This window comes from Gouania willdenowi, chromosome 10 (genome assembly GCF_900634775.1).
Source record: "Gouania willdenowi chromosome 10, fGouWil2.1, whole genome shotgun sequence".
NCBI classification, from domain to species: Eukaryota; Metazoa; Chordata; class Actinopteri; order Blenniiformes; family Gobiesocidae; genus Gouania; species Gouania willdenowi.
This window is the reverse complement of record NC_041053.1, coordinates 31,688,134-31,709,110: the sequence shown is the minus strand read 5'-3', so window position 1 is coordinate 31,709,110 and position 20,977 is coordinate 31,688,134. Positions and strand designations below refer to the sequence as shown.

General features: G+C 37.0%; 1 protein-coding gene across 2 annotated transcripts in view; it reads right to left on the bottom strand.

The window, feature by feature from the left end:
* Window positions 1-20,458, bottom strand: part of glra4a (glycine receptor, alpha 4a) — a 66,275-nt gene extending 45,817 nt beyond the window's left edge. For both annotated transcript variants that reach the window (XM_028459847.1, XM_028459848.1), the window contains exon 1: window positions 20,133-20,458. In XM_028459847.1, coding sequence (XP_028315648.1) covers window positions 20,133-20,200 — 68 coding nt within the window. In that variant the 5' untranslated portion in view covers window positions 20,201-20,458. The remainder of the gene's footprint in view (window positions 1-20,132) is intronic.
* Window positions 20,459-20,977: the final 519 nt, after the last annotated feature.

Sequence of the window (20,977 nt, the reverse complement as noted above, 5' to 3'; positions counted from 1 at the left end):
AATATTTTCAATTGCTTTTAATGAATTGATAAATCTTTGAGTACCCCCTGCAATGTGCTCCTGTACACATACCCCTGTTTGGGAACCACTGAGCTAGACTAACAGCTATTAGATTAAACTAACTTTATCCAATTAAATCAATTGGGTTGTTTCTGTATTTGAACCTGCTTTAACTTAGTATTTTCCTATCTCTCCTATCTACACCTGTCTGAACATGAGGCTCATAAAAGATTAGGGTCGAGTCATCAACAGTTTGGATGTAACCATTGTTTAAATGGCTCTGAACAGCATGTCGGTCAGGCTACAAAGCTGACGGCAAGCAGAAATGTCCCAGTGTTTTTCTGTCCCACTGATCCACAAAAAAAAAAAACCCCACAGATGAGCAAGACTTTGACTTTGTGAGATTTTCTCTGAGGCTCAAGTCCAAGCTGCAACTCAGGCACGGCTCCACTGGCTCCACTGGCTTCGTGCACTTTTTTTTTCAGGGTGATGTCTTATTCACAAGAGGCTCTCGAGGTGCTGGACATGCATTGCATGTCTTGCAGTTTTTTCAGAGAACAAAGGCTTGGCTAAACCTTGAGCTTGTCAAAGAAAAACAAGTTCAGACACAGTATCAGATAATCCTGTTTGACATACACTTTTTTTTTTTAGAGGAATTTATTTACTCCTGTATAAGAAAGAAGCAGCAATCTTGTCTGAATTATTCTATATGATTTGATAGGGAGACAGGGTTACAGTATGTTATATTTATTTGAACAGTAATACAACAGCAACGTCACCCATTTATTGGACAGCAAACCTTTCTCGACCAACAATGGATTTAACAAACTATTACTAAACCAGGGGTACTCAACCTTGGGGTCAGGACCCCATTTGGGACCACGAGGCACTGGGAAGGGTTCACCAGATGCATTTAAGAAATGAATAATTTTTGAACTACTTGAACCCATTTTTGCTTATTTTTAACATTTTACTGCACCCAAACTTGTACCATAATTTAACTTATTTTCATCACTTTTTTTTGCCAAATTTTTGCTCCTTTTAATGCATTTTTGCTACATTACTCCCATTTCTGCCACGTCATCAAATTGCAATACCTTTTCAGCACATTGTTTTCCCTTTCAAGACATTTTTGACACTTATAAACCCTTTCCACCTAATGTCGTAAATGTTGACCCATTGTCACTTTAAATCTCTTTTAACCATATTTCATGGTTATTTTTGCCAACTTAACCATATTCAGGAATTGTCATGCCCATTATTTGCCAATTTAAATGAATTGTTCCTACTTTTAAGCCAATATTGACACTTTGAACCCATTTTCTCTCCGTTTTTGGCCACTCTAATTTCCAACTTTTAACTAATTTCTGTAATAAAAAAAAAAACCCCAGGATTTACATCTTTAAGATGAATATATACTATGGCACAAATCTGTGGTACCTTTATTTTGGGGGTCGGAGGAAATATTTGTGGACAGGTACAGGGATGAGGAGAAAACACAATAACAAAATGTTTTTACGCTGAACCATTTTGGTTGGTTAGGAAGCACCAAGTTGAGAGTGTGGCCTGAGATAACAGCCAAGTATGGCTGTGCATAATAAACAGGTTCTTTCGTTCGGTACAAATTCACAATAAAAGCTAATCTTTTGTACATAAAGCCAGACATTACACATGGGTCCTTCAAAGAACACTAATAAATAATGAGAAGATGTTCTCCTTGACAAGGATGTGGATGACGACTTCACCCAAAGACAAAGTCAGTCCTAAATTTGATGATGTTCGGACAACGGCTTGAAATTATTACCGAACTCTCCTTGAATTGACTTTAAAAAAAATTTGACCGAACAAGGACTTCCATTAAGTTTTACCGTAATTTAGACGAGATGCTTTATGCCCAATGAACTGTCAACATTTAAGAAAAACATTTATGCTGACTTTATAATGACTTACAGACTACATGGATAACTTGAAATTATTAATTTTCCTCAAAGTTAATGTGTCAATTAAGGAAAAAAAATGTGAGAGAATTGAATAAACTTAACAAAGGCTCAAATGTGACGAGGCAGATAATGTGTTGTGATGTGTTTTTCTGGCTTGATGCCTGCAGAGAACAAAAGCTGGCCCATGTTTCCTATCTCACTGATAAACTCATGTAACCCAAATCTTATGCTGTTAAAATGAAAAAAAAAAGGTATCAATAGTTATTAGCAAATTATTTGGAGGCATGTGAGACTGTAGTTTAGTATATTTTATCTTTGTGATCAACAAGACTAAACCTTTACTACTGACTTCTGTCCACTTGTCACATCCTGTCCCAACGTCCATGGAAATGTGCAGGTTTTCCACCAAATGTTAACATGACACACGTGGACAAGCGCACTTTCAATCACCATAATTCCGACTGAAAAATATGCAAAACTTTTTGATCAAAGTCCGGATGTCCAGGTTAGGTATTCAGGAGGCTGAGAACAGCTTCAGACACAATAGACAAAATACATTTGTTTAAGTTAGTAAAGTTTAGGAATGTAATTGAAATGAGTGCAAATAAAACTGTGAAGAATAGGGTTTTTTTTTTCTTTTCCCCAGTTTGCCTATGAGGATGAGTTATTTCCCCTTGTACCCCCACTGGATATTTTGAAAGTTCAGAAGTTGGCTTTTGTTTTTAATGTTAGTGTTGTATGGGTTGTCTTTCTTTCTTTCTTTCTTTCTTTTTATTTTTGCACTAAACTTTTTGCTCATACTGATTGGTTCTTGATTCTTATATACAGTATATCTGTATTATATTTGTGTGTGTTTTTTTTTTTCAATGATCAATTTTATTTGTTTACAATAAGTACAGGAAACAGTCAGCAGTTCTTTACATACTGAGTGAGCTCATGTGGTCGGTCACAATGAGTAGCCATTGTTCCAGTACATATCATCCCTTACCACACCCTTCCATGCATCCCTACAGAATGCAGGCAATCCACAAAGAAGAAAGAGGAATAAAAGGAAAAAATAAAAAATAAAATAAAAAGAGGACTTGTATTATTTCTATTTTTTTTCCACTGTAATGTGTGCACTTGTATTCCTTATTAATTAAGAATCCATTACTTAAATATGTAGGTTTTCTTATATCTTTCTCTAGTGTTTATTCTTTCATTTGTAATATTTCTCGAGCCTTAGTGACATAAGTAATTTTAACCTGATAAATAAAGCATTTCTGATCTGCAATGATAGATTTTTACGAGTTGGCCATTTAAAAGGTAGATTGCAATCGAATAAGCGTGAACATCCCTTACTTAGTGTGCCTGGCTCTCTTGCTTGTTTGCTTAGCTTTGTTTTTTTTTTGACAAACTTGAATATTTGTTTCTTGCTTGATTCAAGGGCTGAAGATGTAAATTAGCTGTAAAATTATAATCTTGTACGAATCATCTCTGCTGTTTCTCTGAGTTTAATTGCCTGAGTAAAGATTTAATGGACTAGAATTCTTGTTTTCGAAAGTTACGTTTGGAAAAATAGCATTCGATGAACCTCAATACATTAGTAGTACATTAACATCGTTACTCTCCATAAATAGCGGAAAATTACAGAGAAGCTCATTCTGTTTCATTTGTTTCGCACAGACTTATTAATCATACATAAGCCAATTTTACACTTGAAACCACATCCAAAGCTGGGTAGATGATATTCATCCATGTCTGCTTACCATGATTCTAAAGTGGGTGTGCCTTGGACCGCTCACCGTCATTTGCGGAGATAACAGAGAAACTCTGAGTGGGTGGAGAATGGAGAACGCGAAGACGAGTAGGCCTCGGTTAAGCATGCAGGCTGCTCAGGGGCGCAATGCTTAGAGAAATATTGATTGGTGTCGAGTGCAGAGATTGTACGTTCTGTTGGTGGTCCCTACATGAACTTATATTTCTCTGTGTTGGTCCCTTTGTGCTCACACGCTGATGGCTCCAGTGAAGAAGAATAATGGGAATGTATGGTATCAAACCTTTTTGTAAGTCTCTAACATTCTTATCTTCATATTAAAGTATATCTTCAAATGTCATTAAGTTTTAAACTTCACTATATATATATATATTTAGACATATATTTAATATAAATACAAAGTATTATATTTCCAACATCAGAATTTGAATCAATAATAATTAAAAATTGTTGTGTGTGTACAAACATCCTTTAAATAATCGGTGCTACTATTGGTGAGCAAATTAAAGGGGCACTACATAAAATTTCAACCAGATACACACCACCAAGAAGTGCAATTTGCAATCCCCACAAGTCCACTTTGCGATCGGCATTTCCAAGTTAAACAGTCCGATTTCCGTCTTCAAAGTGTTCCAGATGCAGCACGTCAAACTATTTTCCAAACATGGCTGATAGAGAAAGGTTTGTAGCCTTCCAAAGTACCGGTACTTTTTCAAGGAGGAGGTTAGAAAATCCAGAGTTCCAAGTTGTACATTCGCACGCCTAATCCACTCCGCTAGCCACACACACACACTACTTTTTGTAACAAAGTGGGTACTGTAATGCAGCCGTTTCTGCTCACTTCCTCGATTTGAAAGAAACTGAGCCAATCAACCCGTACAGAAAGAATGTCATATCTCCTGTGCCAAGCAGTTTTAAAACAAACATGGCGCCCGCCACGGAGAATACGTGTAGAGCTGCACTCTGCTCTGTTTTAAAAGACCTGGATATATCGTTGAAACCACAAAGAAAAGAGGCTTTCCTCTACTGGCTCCGTTTAGGGCAAAAGATCAACGCTTATCGCGCAATTGTCATCACGTCAGCTCTTCGTTTGATTGGTCTCAAATGCCTTGTGAGAACTTCCAGACTAATCGCCTGTATTAAACATTAAATTATATAAGGAGATTAGCATGGATTCCAGGCCACCGTTTTTTTAGGCAACTACCTATACAACGCTGCTTTGAATAAATAAATAAATAGGTGAAACCTTTTACCATGAAAACCAATATATTTTGAGTTACAGTTAAGGTACACTATGTACATACAGTATATGAACTAGCACCGGTATATTCTTCTTGAAGCTCACCGTGTTCTATTTCACCTCTTATCCTCAGATAACTTTCAAACCCAAGCAGACAGTGATAACGTGGCTATTTAATACAGCGTCCACCCTGTGAAGGACAACCAGTCATCTCACTAATGTGCAGAGCAAAAAGTCTGCCAGAACTGCAGAGGTCAGAGTAAGATTGTACACGATTGCTGTATTTTACCCTTGAAGCTGCTTTACGATCTGGTTTTAAAGAGTCACATACAGGCCACTTATGGCAAACAGACAAGAAAAAAAACAGATACTGGACATGCGCGTTTATGTCCGACCCTCATGATGAATCTGTTGCATCAAAGCGAGTGAGATGTGGAAGCTTTTAGTAACTGAAGGTGAAACTGTCATAAGTGCAGATGCATGTAATTTAGTTTGTGAGAGTAAAGCTGAGGTCTGGGATCACACATTAATTCCCTACATGAGCAGAGGAAATATACAGACTCCTCCACTGCTCATGGTGTTCACCCTCATTGGATACTGCTATTGTTATCTGGCCACCACAGATGTAATCCCCTTTTTCAACAACACTCACAACTGTTGCCATTTGACAGATACTGCTTCACTGATCATACACAACCATTGGAAAATGGAGGAGTCGGCATTGATCTGTTGTTTCATCATTGATTTATTTTCATGGTAGCTGGTCCTAATTTTTCTTAAAGCGTGTAAGAACAAAATCCAGAGAATTTGACAGGGGTTGTTTTAGCTAGTGCACTTTATGTTTTTCGGAGATGAATGGTATTGTGGCACAGGTAAAGGTCTGCCAGCAGACGCACATTTGTATTCATCGCTCAGTAGCTTTTTGATTTTTCTGTTGTGTTCCAGTGTCCTCCAAAAGTCTTCAAATGTTACAAAGACATATCCACTGTAAGGAATTCATAGTTGTGAATGTAACTTTTTCTTGAAACAGGTTAATATGTATGACCATTTATTCAATAGCTCCCCAGTGTCAAGTATAATATACCTAAGGATATGCGGAACATTTTGTTCTAGTTATCAAGGGTAATTTTCACATTGATATCGTCATGTCAGAGAATTATCTCTTTTTCTGTAAAGTATTATACGCAAGTAATTTCAGCTAAAAGTGGAACAACACACACCCACATGAGATGCTGTGTATGCAGATCAGCCCCCTCAAACCTAAGGTCAAGGTTCATAAACACAAGTTAGGTTTTGTCCCTTCTTGAGCAAGATGATAAGAAATATGTTGATAGTAAAGGGACAGTGTTGTACTGAAGACCAAGACGAGACCAAGACTTTTGAAAGTCGTGAATTTTTAAAGATCATCGTCTCTTTAATTTTCATTTTCTTTTAAATACATTTTATTGACAAATACAAGGTGTCTGCAACTCTTTCAAGCACAACATGCAAAAATCTCAAATCTTGTCAAATTTGTTCAACTGAATTCTTGCAAAAAAAGTAATTAAAAGCCACTAAAAAGCCCAGACATTTTTTAAATATCAGAAAATAAGATGTTTTTTGTTTTGTAGTTTGGCAAATGAGCCTAAAGTGTTCTGATGTATTTCTGAATAAAAATGAGATTGACTTGCAGGAAGATTTCCAAGGTGACGGAACAATCAAAAAGTGAGCTAATGCTAAATAATTGAAGCCAAAATACAACATGAATTAATCAGGAACAGTTCCAAGTGCTTCTCCTTATTATCACATTAATTAATGTAAATAATGCTCAGTGCTGATCGTGAAGGTAAATCCTAAATCAGTCCAGTCCGAGACAAGACCAAGACTTTCAAAATGTGGTTTCGAGACTAAGACCGGTCTTAAATACAACAACACTAGTAAAGAAGTTATCGAACATCTTTAGGATTATTGATCAATTTATTAAGTGTACATGGGACAACTTATTTTGCCTCGACTGGGAGATTAAATATGAAATTACAGATGACAACAATTGCTTCACTCAAAGTGTGAGGCCAAAATTTCAATAGAAGGTTATTTGGAAGATACTCAAGACGGCAAATAAGTGAATCCAAATTAGACCATCAGATTGTGACGCTGATGTATTCTGGGTGTTTGTGTATTCTTTGTTTGAGAATGCATCTGTTTTGGGAATATCTTTGCTATCAAGATCTCTCTGTTTTTATGTTGGTTATGCTAACAAGCAACACAATATCTTAATCAAGGCTAATCCACTCCACAGTATAAACACCAGACTCCCCGCTACTTCAGAACAGATGCTTCTTGGATGAGAGGTGAAACATATTCATGCCTCAACTAAGCTACCAGAATTAATTCCTGTAGCTTTAATAGATGTTCAGAATCAATCAGGTAAAATCTCCTCTTGTCCAGGTACTTAAAAAGACGAGAGCGACTGCTGAAAGTTTTCAGACAAACTCTTCCTGCATTCTGTATATGGGAAGGATATACAGATATCCAATCCAACATTGTAAAACCCCAATATCAAAAAGGCAAAACAATAAAACGGTGGAAAAAAAATCAAACAAACCGCAATATAAATAATAAGTGGAGTATACATTCAGTCAATGCTATAAATGCCGTACGCCGAGGAGAAAAGGTATGTTTTGTAAAGAGACTTAAAAACAGGCAGAGATAAAGCCTCCCTGATGTGAAGTGGCAGTGCGTTCTACAGCTTCAATTATAAATTAAATTATGTTCAATTATAAATAATTGAGTTTTTCTTGCTCCATGCAAATTCTTATTCTGGATATGATCCAAACTGGGATAAGTCCTATACATGATGCAATATCCTCTGTACTATTTAATAACTCACTAACTTAAGTAACTCTTATAAAGCACAGGTTTGTTACGATATGTTTAAAACAGGGGCCATTGGCAATTGTGCACTTTCAGCTTTAGGTGAAGAGCAATATTTGTTACATGGTGTTCTGCTGTTGTCCTAAATATTCGGCTTATAAAGTCACAGCTCTGTAATTACTGATTGATTACACTGTGGTCATTTTTCAGTTGCGCAGTTCCTGGGCTTGCAGTAGCGTTTTTTTTTTTTTTTGCACATATGCTGGTATACGAAGAACAGTCTATTCTTCCCCACCTTTTCTATTTTCTGCCTTGAGTCTCTTCTCCCTGCTCCCTTTCCCCCTCCCCCTCCACTTAGGTGTAACACTGCTCTCCCTTTTTATATTCTCCCTATAATAAAAGATTTCTTACCCTTCCTTAGGGAGGGCTGGTGATGGTCACAATTAAGCAATAAAATAAATCAATGTATTTTATTGCAATAACAAAATATGCATTGCTGTCTCATAATGATTGCACTTCCTGTGGTGTTGACCTTTGACAGCATGTGCAGACAAAAAAAGTTGCAGAGTTAATGACATTTTTATTTAATTACAGAGCAGCTCCCCGGTTCAACCCCCCCGGTCACTGAAACTGTATTGTCCAACGGTGAATAGATAGTCGGGCTTCCTGAAAGCACACGTCACCTTCATTCCAAAGTGGACTTTATTCAGTGTGAACCTTACAGCTGCCTCTGAGGACATAATGGGGGACTTCATAATAGATCCACCCTTTAGATTTCTAATTGGAGAGAACGTAATGACCTGCAGTGGTGAAGCTCAGAGCCAAAGTGCTGCTCGAGTCAATAAGTGAGAACTTTATTCTGCCCTAGCCAGAGAAGAGGAGGAAAGAGGTCTGCTTGACTGCATTCATTTACATCTGACTCATATTATTCACTGCCTGCAGTGGATTGACACTGTTTCAATACATGCACCTATAGAATAAAAGGTGAAAATAGAAGTGCAACTTATTCTCACACTCTCACACCAACTGTGCTCTATCTGCATGATCCAACCGCTTTTCCAAAGAAACTAAATTTAAATTTTGAAGGTAGACTTTTCAACAATACAGGTAAATGGTGTCCAATTAATTAGTTATAGCCAAGACTGGTGTTACCCAAGTAATATAAACTGTTTTGCTTGATTATCGAGCCAGTACTGAAAGCTGCCATGATGTAGTGCAGGGGTGTCAAATTCTTTTTAGTTCAGGGGCTAAATATGGACCAGTTTGACCTGAAGTGGGCCATAGATTTTAGGTGGAGAAATGCATAACTTTAACATTATTGTGCCCTAGTTTTCAATATCAGTTCAATTCACTTAAAAAATATTTATTTTATTGCTGATTTTTGTGTAATTTAGATGAATCTTGTGGAATTGTTTGAGAAATTGCCAGATTTGTGCAAAAATGGAGTTCTTTCCACAATCTGCAATTAAAATGACTGCATTCATGTGAAATAAACAAAGGAAAAATGCAAGACACCAAAAATATTGTGGAGTTGCTGAATTTGAAATGGTAAAAATTTGAATTATTGTGTAAATTACCAAATAACGCAGTTGTAGATGTCATTTTTACTTTCTCCTTTGGGCGGAATTGGATGCTCTAAAAGGCTGGATTTTGCCCAACGCCCTTGTAGTGTTTATTAACAGTGGCCTTGTCTACAGGGACTCCTTTACCAGAACATAAAACAGAAATAAGTCTGCTGTAAAATCACAATATTTAATAGTCTAGCTTCTGCTTTTGATGCACCATATACAGTATTCTTTGATATTATAATAATAAGCAGCACAAATGTCTTTAGCTGTCCAGTTGTTGTTGTTGTTTTCATTGGATCCTATGATCTGATAGAAGGAAGAAGTGTTTTGTTTATATCACAATTATGTGCTGGTGATGGCTGTGCTACAACAAAGGGAAACATAAGAAAGAAAGTGGGAAAAACAAACACTTAATTGAGTGAGAGGACAGTGTGGGGGATTGTGGCACTAGCAGCGCTAATGAGAGTAGTGTCCGTCCCCAGAAGCCTTATATAACCTCTGATTGATTGTCACGGCCATATTACCTATAAAGGTAACATTTCAAAGGAAGAATATATTTTTTAGGACCCCTCATAATCCTCACGTCAACACAATTTATTGCCATTTGTACTCATCTAAATGTCATAGAAATTGCCTATTTTTTGAACAATGTAACTTAAATATTTAAGATATTTGTAGTAGAAATGAACTGGGAGTACCTATAGTCTTGTTTTTAACACAAGATCAGTTTATGCATTACCAATAAACAAAATATGTGCACATTTATGAAGAAAAACAACTTTTTTGCCTGGTTTTCTAGCCATTGAGACAGTCATCACACTGCACAGTGATACAGCAGTGCGCCATGTCCAATATCCATACACTGTACATAGGGGAGGGCGATATGGGAAAAACATCATATCACAATTTTTTCTTTGTGAAATCACGCTCACGATTTTATCACGATTTCTTTCATTCAAACCAGTATTTGAAAGTTATTTACCAATAAAAAAAAAAACAAATCACCTACCCTAAATGTAAAAAAGGAATAAAAAATCATATAGGACAAGGTAATTATCAATTTAAAAAAAAATTGTATGTAAGCAATTCATCAAACTGGTTCCAAGTACAAAACAAAAAGGCTGACAAGTTATTTTAGTCACACTTTGTTTAACTAACGTAGTGTAGCATTAGCATTAGCAACACTTGCTACATAACAAGGCCGCATATCAGTCTAGTGATTTCCATTTGTCATTGAGGTAACACACATATTAATAAAATCCTACTTTAAACAGTGTTTGAACGCCTCATTTCACACAGTTTAGACAATCATATCCTTTACAAGATAAAACGTTACTGCTTTGTTTACATTAGGCCTGGGTGATATGGACCAATAATCAAATCTCTATATTTTTCCTCAAAATGGCAATAGGTGATATAAATTCCATTTATTTATTTTTTCAATAGTTTTACAAGAAAAACAATAATGGATCAAAGTCAGTGGATAAAAATGCCACAAAGACCCTTTTATTAATCACTAGCAGCACAATAACAACATTTTGTGTCACTTTTGACTGTTTCCTTCATTAAGACTGAAATGTGATTAAATGATGTAGTGTTGCTTTTTTTCAGGGTTTTCTTTGACGGAAGAGTGTTTCCTATTCCAAACTGACTAATTTATAACGACTGTCTGTTCCAGTATTATATTATGAATGGGAACCACAATAAAGACCTAGGTCTGTGCTTTTACAACATATAATCTCTACAACGCGTGAATCATTTTCACATTAATTCTCTTTAAATTTAGCATTAGCTTGTAGCATGTGCTTACTAAAAGTTTATCCTCTGTTGACATGCAGTAGTTAAACTTCACAATGCCATTCCTAATAGCTAGCAGCAGAAGCACAACACACACAAATTGCTTTGCGTGGACGGGGAAATGTAATTTCCTGTCCACGGTGCAACATGAATTATAGAGGATCACTGAATATATTCTGCTTTAAACTAAGAGGGGGTTTAAAGAAATGGTGGTGAAAATACACTCAGTCCTACATCAATTACTTGTGGAGCAACACAAGTTATTTTCCTTATTATTATTATTATTATTAATAATAATAAGGATGCACCAATCAATTGGCCGAAAGACTAAAGGAACTGATATAACTGGACAGAAATGCTCTAAACTTTTCATTTATATTTAAGATAACTCCCTCATGTGCAGTTAAAACAACACATTTGTATTGTTTCATGGGTGTCTAATGTTTTACAGTAAAATAAGATTGGAATATTTAAAGTGTATGCTCTGTTATAACAAAAATCGGGATCAGCCAAAGTTTAAATTGGCAGGTCAGGTTTTTTAAAAATTGATCGACCAGAAAATGGCAATAATAATATATTATTACTACTATTTTTTAAATGTTAATTGTTTGGATAATTAAATAATGGCATTGTGGGATAATTTGTATTCTAACTGGATGAGTATAAAAACATTATGGGTTAAGATGTGGCTAAAGAACACGTTAGATTTTGAATTTTTTTCTCGAGAAACAGGGAAAGGTCATCTGCGATTTGATTGAAAGAGTAGAAAACAATCAGTCATATCTCCCAGCGTGAGGTGTCAGCCCCGACACCAAAAGGCCTGGCTGACTGTTAGAGACCGTCGGGGAGCTGTGAGTGCAAACACAAACACACGGCTGAATAGATCTGTGTCAGATGTGGCTCCCATGCCACAGACTTATATCAAACAGCCAGGTTGGGTAATTGGTTTGTGTGGGGGTGAACTTTAACTTATTTGTCCTATTAGAAGTTGCCCTTGACAATTACAGAAGGGGTTTAGCTACACTATAAGATGTACGGTAATAACTTCTTCCCTACTGCTACACTTACTGTGTCTTTGTAACATAAAACCAGTTATTAAAAAAAAAAATTATCCACACAAATCCTCTGAGAATGAGAATAAATAGCTTTTTGAAGCTTTCCTGACGGTCTTCAATTAAATTCTCAACCTATCCTCAATAGACTTGGTAAATACACCCTTTGTTTGTCTTTAATGAATTTTCCTTTTGTTCCTGCTTTTCATATTTCATTGATAAGCACATACCACTGGTGCTACAGGAGACGGTGGAAGCTGTGGAGAGCAAACCGTCTGTTCGGCTCTGGTCTCCAGCTTGGCTCTCGTTTTTTTAGTCATTAACTCAGATAAACATCCCATCTGCTCTGCGTTCGCGCTTTCTTTGTGCGAGCACTGTGGAGTGTGAGGGGATATCCTCTGTTTTCATAAAAGAGCAGCGAGCCCCTCTCTGTGACAGTCTAACTGAAGGTCAACTCTGTGGTAGTGGTAAAAGAAAAATCAGATACAGATTATCTTTGTAGTATAGTGATTTTTGTGAATATGTTCTTTGTCATTTGAGCCTTGTGAAGCCTCGGGGAGTTTGACATTAGCTAATAATAAAAGTTCTACACAAACACTAATGAGGATGTTTTCTGTACCGGCAACAACATCTTTAAAACCCTCCACCATCTACGCTTATATCTGCCAATACTGCACCAACATCCAGATAATAATTTTCTCTAACAAGCTTAAAGACTGTAGATTCAGATCCAAACTCAGAAAATGTACAGGAATATTTCTTTCCTTTTTTTTTTTTACCATGGTAACTTAGGCCGAACACCTAACCTGGTCGGGTATTAAAGTTCTACCTCCAAACAAACTAGTTCTATTGGAATATGAGCTGCCCATTGTTAGAAGATCCTGGTTGGTGAAGATCTGACAGCTGTGTTTAGGAAATAAAGAATATTAATGGATAGATGAAGTGAAACTGATCAGAGCGCTGTCCGTTTATCATCCGATTGATTAATATTAGTGATAGACCGATTTAACGGTCATCGGTCGATGCGGGCCGATCTGCAATATTTACAGAGAACAGAAACATTTTTTACTTGTTCTTCCACGGGCGACCGTGGCTCAGGTGGTAGTGGGTCGTCTTCTGATCGAGAGGTTGGGGGTTCGATCCCAGTACCTGACTATGTGTCGAAGTGTCCTTGGGCAAGACACTGAACCCTAAGTTGCTCCCAGTGGTCGACTAGTGCCTTGCATGGCAGTCCTGTCCCACTGGTGTGTGAATGTGAGAGTGATTGGGTGAATGAGCTGATATGTAAAAGTGCATTGAGACTGTTTCAGTGTGGTGATAAAGCGCTATATAAAATCAAGTCCATTTACCATTTACCATTTGTTCTACATCACCTGTTTTTAATATTTGTAAAAAAAAAAATTCTCGCGGTCATTCTACCTCACCTTTGTTAATTTCAATAAACGTTCCTTTTTTAAAAATTGAGATTCGTACCATTAGTTGTTATCATTGTGTAATTTTTATGAGAGGGAGCAAAAGTAGTATCGGCTCAAGAAAATCGTCAGTCGTATCGTCTAAGGCCTGATGGAAAAAAAAAATCGGTATCGGCATTGGCCCTAAAAAAAAAAGTTCCATATTGGTCCATCCCTAATTAATATTGTATAATATCATGCTTTTACGCATTAACAGTGTACGCAGCTTCCTGCCTTCATTCCTTTCTTCTGCTTTTTCTCTAGCAACAGTGTTGATTTTGGTCTGATTTATAAATTTGAACTCTTCATATTTTTAAAGAATTATTCCTCATTTGTGACGTAACTTGCTCTACACAGTTTCTTTGTGTTTGTGATTGGTCTGACACTGCAATCTCCACCCGTCATTGGAACGCACACGTAGCCAGGTTGAAATCACCTCATGTATTTATGTCCCACTTTGTGGTACAGGGGATCTCTGATAGAGAATGTTTGATTAGGTGAAGCCACCTAATGGATACTTATCCAGCTTCGTAGTACAGGCCCTTAGAGTCTCTGGATTGAAGTGAATGAGTGTGTGAGTGGTTAGTGTGTCGTCCTGTCCAGGGTATATAGCCCTTATTTAGAGTTGGAGATTGGCACTAGCAGATCCCCACAACCCTGAAATGGAATGGAATATGTTTATAAAATCTAGACACTGTTTTAAATTTTGGTCTGTAAATTGAAATTATTTTTAATGCCTATGGTCATTGTACAAACATCCTCACAAAACAAGTCAACATGCTGGAATTGGTTCCAATTTTCTATTCGATGCATAATTTTGGACAGCCTGTAAACGTGTATAATGAAGCAACAAAATGATGGGTTCGGTTAATTATTTTTAGTTTGATACGTCTTGACGGGCTCTGAGTGCCATAAGAATTTCATTCAAAGCTATCGTATAAGGGAGCGTTCTTGCCAGCAAAACACATTTTTGATGTTAACAACTGAATAAACCATGTTTACCTCCAACCAGAATTCACCCTGCAAGTCACAATGTGAGCTTTGAAGCAACAGCAGCAACAATCAGCCTTAACATTAGGATCATCACACTAATAATTTGGTGGTGTCCCTTATAGGGCCCTAAATGCCTTTGTCGTAAAAATGTCTATCGGTTTACTTATTAACTTATTTTTCTGTTTCCGTAGAATTCTAATAAATCCTGCTTTAGGAATGGAGTATTTAGTTGTCTTGCTGTTATTGTTTTGTCATATCTAACAAACGTGGTGGTTTGACCCAAGCAGCTGCCATTGACAGACTTTGATGTAGATGTCAACAATTGACCCAATGTGACCAAAAGACGTTTTTGTTATTTTTTTGCCCATACGCGACCTGAATTCGATCTGTTGGACAGTTTGAACAGCACAAATTGATTTTTTTTTTTTTTCCAAATCCCACCAAGGCCACTTTCATATGTTGTCCTAAATCTGATACGTTCCTGATGTTTTGCAATTTAACTGCTGCTAAAATTAATACATTTTTATATATTATACATAATCATTATCAGTTCCACATACACGCCGAGGCAAAATGCCTCCATATTTACTTCTGTAAACATGTGGGTCACTTCACTCTACAGTGATAGAAGTCACATTCAATGTGTATATAATATATGATATGAACATGCACACAGAACCAAACCCTGTGCATTAAACATGTCAACTCCACACAGAAAGATCCAACCTGAGAATCAAACCCAGCGTCTTTTTAGCGATGACGCAGAAATGTTCACAACATCTGTTCCAAGCACTAGCTCTGCTAATCAGTCTCACTCATTTCACCTGTGACTTCCAGCTGCAACTAATCGTCATTTCCTCAGGTGCATTTAAGTTGTTCTCCATGCAATTACACATGGAGTTGGAGACGGCACAAGTGTGAATCTCCAACTCTCAACACAACCAATGATGTCTCCTTGGTAAGAGAAAGGAAGCTTCAAACCTGCCATTGCCAAGTTGCAATATCTAGTGATTACACAATCTTTTGTTATTAGAGGTTCTAAAGAAGGGCTGAAAAACGATCCCTTTTATAAACTCTCTGAGCAACACAATCAGAAGTTTCTCAGTGTTAACCAATAGCTTCTCGTCTCTGCTCCTTGAGCGACCTTAGAGTGCACAGTTTGTTTTTTTTTACAGTAAAAATTAATGGTAAATGGATGTGATTTACTGTACATAGAGCTTTATAAAATGCTTGCTTAGGGCGGCCATCTTGGATTATGTCGTCACCAGTGCATCATAACGACAGGACGAGCATGTGCAGAACAGACAGAATCAATTTAAAGCGTAAAGAATGTATACAGGATCGAGATTCGAGAATTCTGAATTAAAATCAGAATAAACCAGCCACTTAATTCGGATTTGAGTTAAATTCAGAATGGCCAATGAGATGCTCCCCTTTGACCTCTATATTCAGCAACTCTGGCTCTCTCTTCTCAATAAGTGTCCTCACAGTTTGATCTTAGACAAAACACTAGATCCAGTGAAAATGGCTCATTGTGCTGCACTGGTATCTTTAAACGCAGTGATAAAATGTTTTGGGGGTAGCTAACTTTACTCTTAACTCAATGGTAGTTTGCTCTGGGGAATGATTAGCTTCTGGTCTGTAATCACATAACTGGGAAAAGGTATTTTTCTTTCACACATGCAGAAATATTAGTCATATGCTGTTAATTTCCATGAATCTATTCTGTACTGGCCTATTTCCTGAGTATTCAGTTCCTGATCAAGCTAAGTTTATATCTGCTTCATTTCATTCATGCAGTTGAGACGGGGTGATAGTATTCCTCCCCCATTTCTATACGTGTGCACACAACTATTGGGCTCATCCGAGGAGAAGACTTCTTCTTGTATAATTCTCCATCTGACTCATCATCTCCCACTGACTAGAGGCAAGGACAGCATGGATCCTTGGTGCGATTCTTTGCCCTTCACTTCAATACAATTCACCACACTTCAGTTTCAACAAAACCACAAGTCAGACGACCAGGGGATTATGACATACTCGCACAATGAGAATCATGTCTGCTGTTGTGTTGCTTACCACGGTTCTGCTTTTGTGATTGTTCTAGATTTGCATCTCTTTCTCTGTTGAACGCCCCACTGTGAGCAAACGCGTGTTGCACAACTTGAGCTCATTTGATTAATGGATCAATCCACACCAGATGAGAGAGGCTGCACATGAAAGCTGAGAATAAGATACATCCACTGTTATGATAGTTCTCAAATGGCTGTGTTTACTAGCTAAAAACAAAATATATCAACCACAACCTTTTAAAGTGTCACAGGACCAGATCACACTGTACAGACTGATTTATAATTGTCTCAACCCAACAGGTGCCGGTAATAAAAGAGCACTCCTGTCTATATTTGTAAGCAGTAAATCTCTATAAGGTGACAGTGAGCTTGCACAAACAGACTATAGCAGATATGACAATGCTCCATCTTTTCCTCAGACAATGATGCCTTTCTTTCATTTGTGGGACATAATGACTCAAACCACTATGAAACATAAGTCTGTTAAAGTAAAGCAAAGAAATACATCTAGGTTTCATTTTCAGAGCACTGAGAGACGAGCATGTCAGTTATTTACAGATATGCAAGATATGATGGTGAGAATGTGGAATATTAAAAAAACACCTTCCTAGTCCAGTCAGCCTGTTTATAATGGAGGTGGTTTTGCACATACAGTATGTTATTGTCATGCTGCTCTACTAAATGCTATTGATATTAAGCTATGCAGGCAGATGTGCCCACAACACACTCATTCAACACCCACTGTATCCACTCCAATATATAAAAAAAACACTTCAGCTTTGTCTCAGACAGATTTTTTTAATCGTTGAATTCCTTTATCTCTCACGACACGTTTTAACGGACTGGAATTCCTCGATAAAGCCCATACAGAAGAGCCAAGCCACTGGCAGGAAGTAAACAATGTTTTTTATAATATGTGGGAGGATAGCCTACAAATTTCAATTCCAGCATGTTGTGATTCATTACTAATGAAATCATGAGTTGTCAAATGGCACACTCATCAATTTTGAAACCCAATTTATTTATTGTAAAATGTTACCATACATACAGGATGAGGTGTATGTTTCAATGGTTATCTGTCTTTTACATCAGTGATATTGTCTTTTACAATTGGGTTTTTAAACTATTTAACTCAGAAATCAGAATCAGAAATGTTTTTAATGGCCATGTACAGTTTTAAGGACAGTACAAGGAATTTGTCTTGGTAGTTGGTGCACAAAAACCAACAACAACAATAAATAAATAAATAAATAAATAAAATTAAATAAAATAAAAAATAAAAAAAAACAAAGAACAACCCAGCAACAATAATAATAATAATAATAATAATAATAATAATGATAAATATAAAGGATGAGGGATAAATAAAGGATAGATAGAGAATAAAGGATAAATAGGATAAATAGGATATATATATATATATATATATATATATATGACTTGAAGTTTATGCACTCTGATAATAATAATATAATAATAATATTGGTAAGACAGAAGTTGGAAGAGTTTTATCAGAAGTAATCTACAAAAACTCCAGTTGTTTAAAAAAAAAAAAAAAAAAAATGCATTAAACATATGGTTTTAACAACAATTCTGGATTATCAAATGGTCGAGTCTGGCCTTCATGATAACTTTGCAAAGTACTGCTAGGAAAAAGAAAATATAATGCTGAAGAGAAATGTTCTTATTGTTCTTGCATTTCCTATTCCATATGATTAATAAAGCCTTATAATGTAAAACTCAAAACTGATGTGAATAGATAAATCAATGGATAGATTGGAAACAGTGAGAATTAAAGTGGAATACCGAGTGTAGTTCAATCAGCATCTGTAAACACTGCAATGAGTGAGGCTTATGCATAAATGAACATGACTCATCAACTTTGCAATTCAAATTTGTTGACTTTTTGCTTCCCTTAAAGCCCAGACACCCTGAAATAAACAGATTTAGAAAAACTGACACATTGACGCTTATAGTGAAGGGAAAACTGACCTGAAGATATTCGTTTGCATCCCTCAACCTATCAAGCTGTAATATTAACTTTGTTATATACATATAACAACATTCTTGTATCTAATTTTTGTGTGTTTCCTACTAAAGTCAGATGGAGCACTTTGACACGTGTCTATTACATTCCCAGTCTGTCATATGCTTGTCAATCCTCTCCTGATTTCTATCCTGTCGTACCATTTCCTTTCATCTACCTGGAGCCATTTTCAAATTTGCTAATCTGTCTTCCTGCCTCCAGCCAAATGAATCACCATCCCAATTACTAGCCTGCATTCCTCTCCATCCCATAGGTTGGGCCTATTCCCTTTTTCATCAACCACGATTCCTCCTCCTCTAATATATCTACACCTCTTTTCCACCTGCCCCCGCCATGATCGCCTCCATTTCCTCCTTAGTTCCCCGAAAAACCCCTTCCTTGTATGTGATGGGTGTAAAAGAAGCTGGTAGGGGAGGATATAATTGTCAGTCGACCATGTTCTCCATGAACCCAGGAGCGACTAGAGCAGTTTTTAGCTTGGAGACACAGCTCTGTTCTGCTCCAGGATTATGCAGATCTTAATTCCTTTCTGTTCACACCTAAGGGTGGCAGGGCATGAAATAAGGAAAGTGTTCACTGGAAATAAGTTAGGCCACCTACTCGTGCAGAGGCAGATGGAACTTGCTTCCTTGTAGATGAATACATTAGTGCAGGAAAATTCTGATTTGTTGTGACAACAAGGAGCCAATTATGGCAAATGTGCTTTCTGTCTTAAGTATATTCAGTATATACTCCACTTGAAAAATGTGGTTGAACTGGTTTACTACTCCAGCATACATTTTTTTATATTACATTTGCTATATTGTGTTTTCTTTATCAGAAATGTTCATTTAAAAGCATGATCCTACAAACTAACCAATTAGAATCAAAACATGGAAATCCAAACGTAATCCAGCCTTTCCATAAAATCAGCAATTCCACAGGTTGTTACCAACCTGGACAGGTTTCCTTTGAATGACATTAAGCCCTTCTTTTAACTCAATCACCTGGATTTCAGTCGTTATAGGATATCCACGATCCATTATAATCCAAAGACTTGCATTGTATGATATTGTATCAGAGTTGGAGGCTCCATGCGCCCTGCGCGTAAAACGCTGGACACGGAGCGCGCTTTGCTGGAATGCGAGTAGGATTTCCCCAATTGATTAAGGTTACTTTTTTTTATTTGCCACCACATGCTAATACTTTAATAACATGTGCTAATAGTCCTTAAAGGAAAGCCACACCATGTAATAAATAAAAAAAAAAAAGTCGATCATGAGGCGTGGTGTTGTTTTACTCGAAATAAAGTTGACGTAAAGCAGATCAAAAGATGAACAATATAAAATTAAAACAGATAAAAGTACATATTAGTGCGTCTCACCTGATAAAGCCTCCTTGGAAAAAGCAGAAAGACAAGACATACAGAATCCAAACGACCTGTGGGAGCATTATATAGCTCAGAATCTCTCCACACCGCCTCGGAATAAACTTGCAGCAATAATAATGTTGAGAATCAGAAAATCCACTGAGCAGCAGCTTGTGAAGCAGGAGGAGAAGCGAAAGGCATCGTCTCTCTCAGCGATCCACGCTCGTCTTTGGGGGAAACTTCTCCCTCCTCCCACCACCAAGTCCAGAGCGCAGCGCAGCTCTCATCCACACAGCACAGTGGAGTCTCCGCGGCGCGCTCACTGTCAGTGCGCGCTGTGTGAAGAGGGGAGGGTCGCTTTATGAGTCTGACTGGGATTATCCTTCGCTATTGTTTGGGAACTTGTACTAGCCTATGTGCCTTTCCCTCCCTAACACTCAACAACTTAGACTAGAGGATTTTAAAGAAGCTGAAGCGTTTGTTTTGATGACGTTCTCATGCGTAATTAGCCCTAATTTAACTGGATGAGCTGAATGAGAGGACTAAATGATGACCAATATAGAAAAATGAAACTATTATTGGCACTAAACATTTGAAAGAGCTCACATAGTTTGCAGAAAGATTTTTTGAAATAAATCTTTTACAACCAAGTATTTGCACCAAATACTTTAATTTGTGATTAAAGAATTTACGCATCCACTATTATAAACTGGCCAATGTCCTGATGTGAGTTGTAAAGTATAAACTTTTCAATCATTCATCATCTTCAAAATACCTGCCTATAATGTTCAGGGTCACAGAGTGCAGAAGCCTTCCTTATAAGTTATTGCTGAGATGGAGGATCCTGGACTCATGGTCAC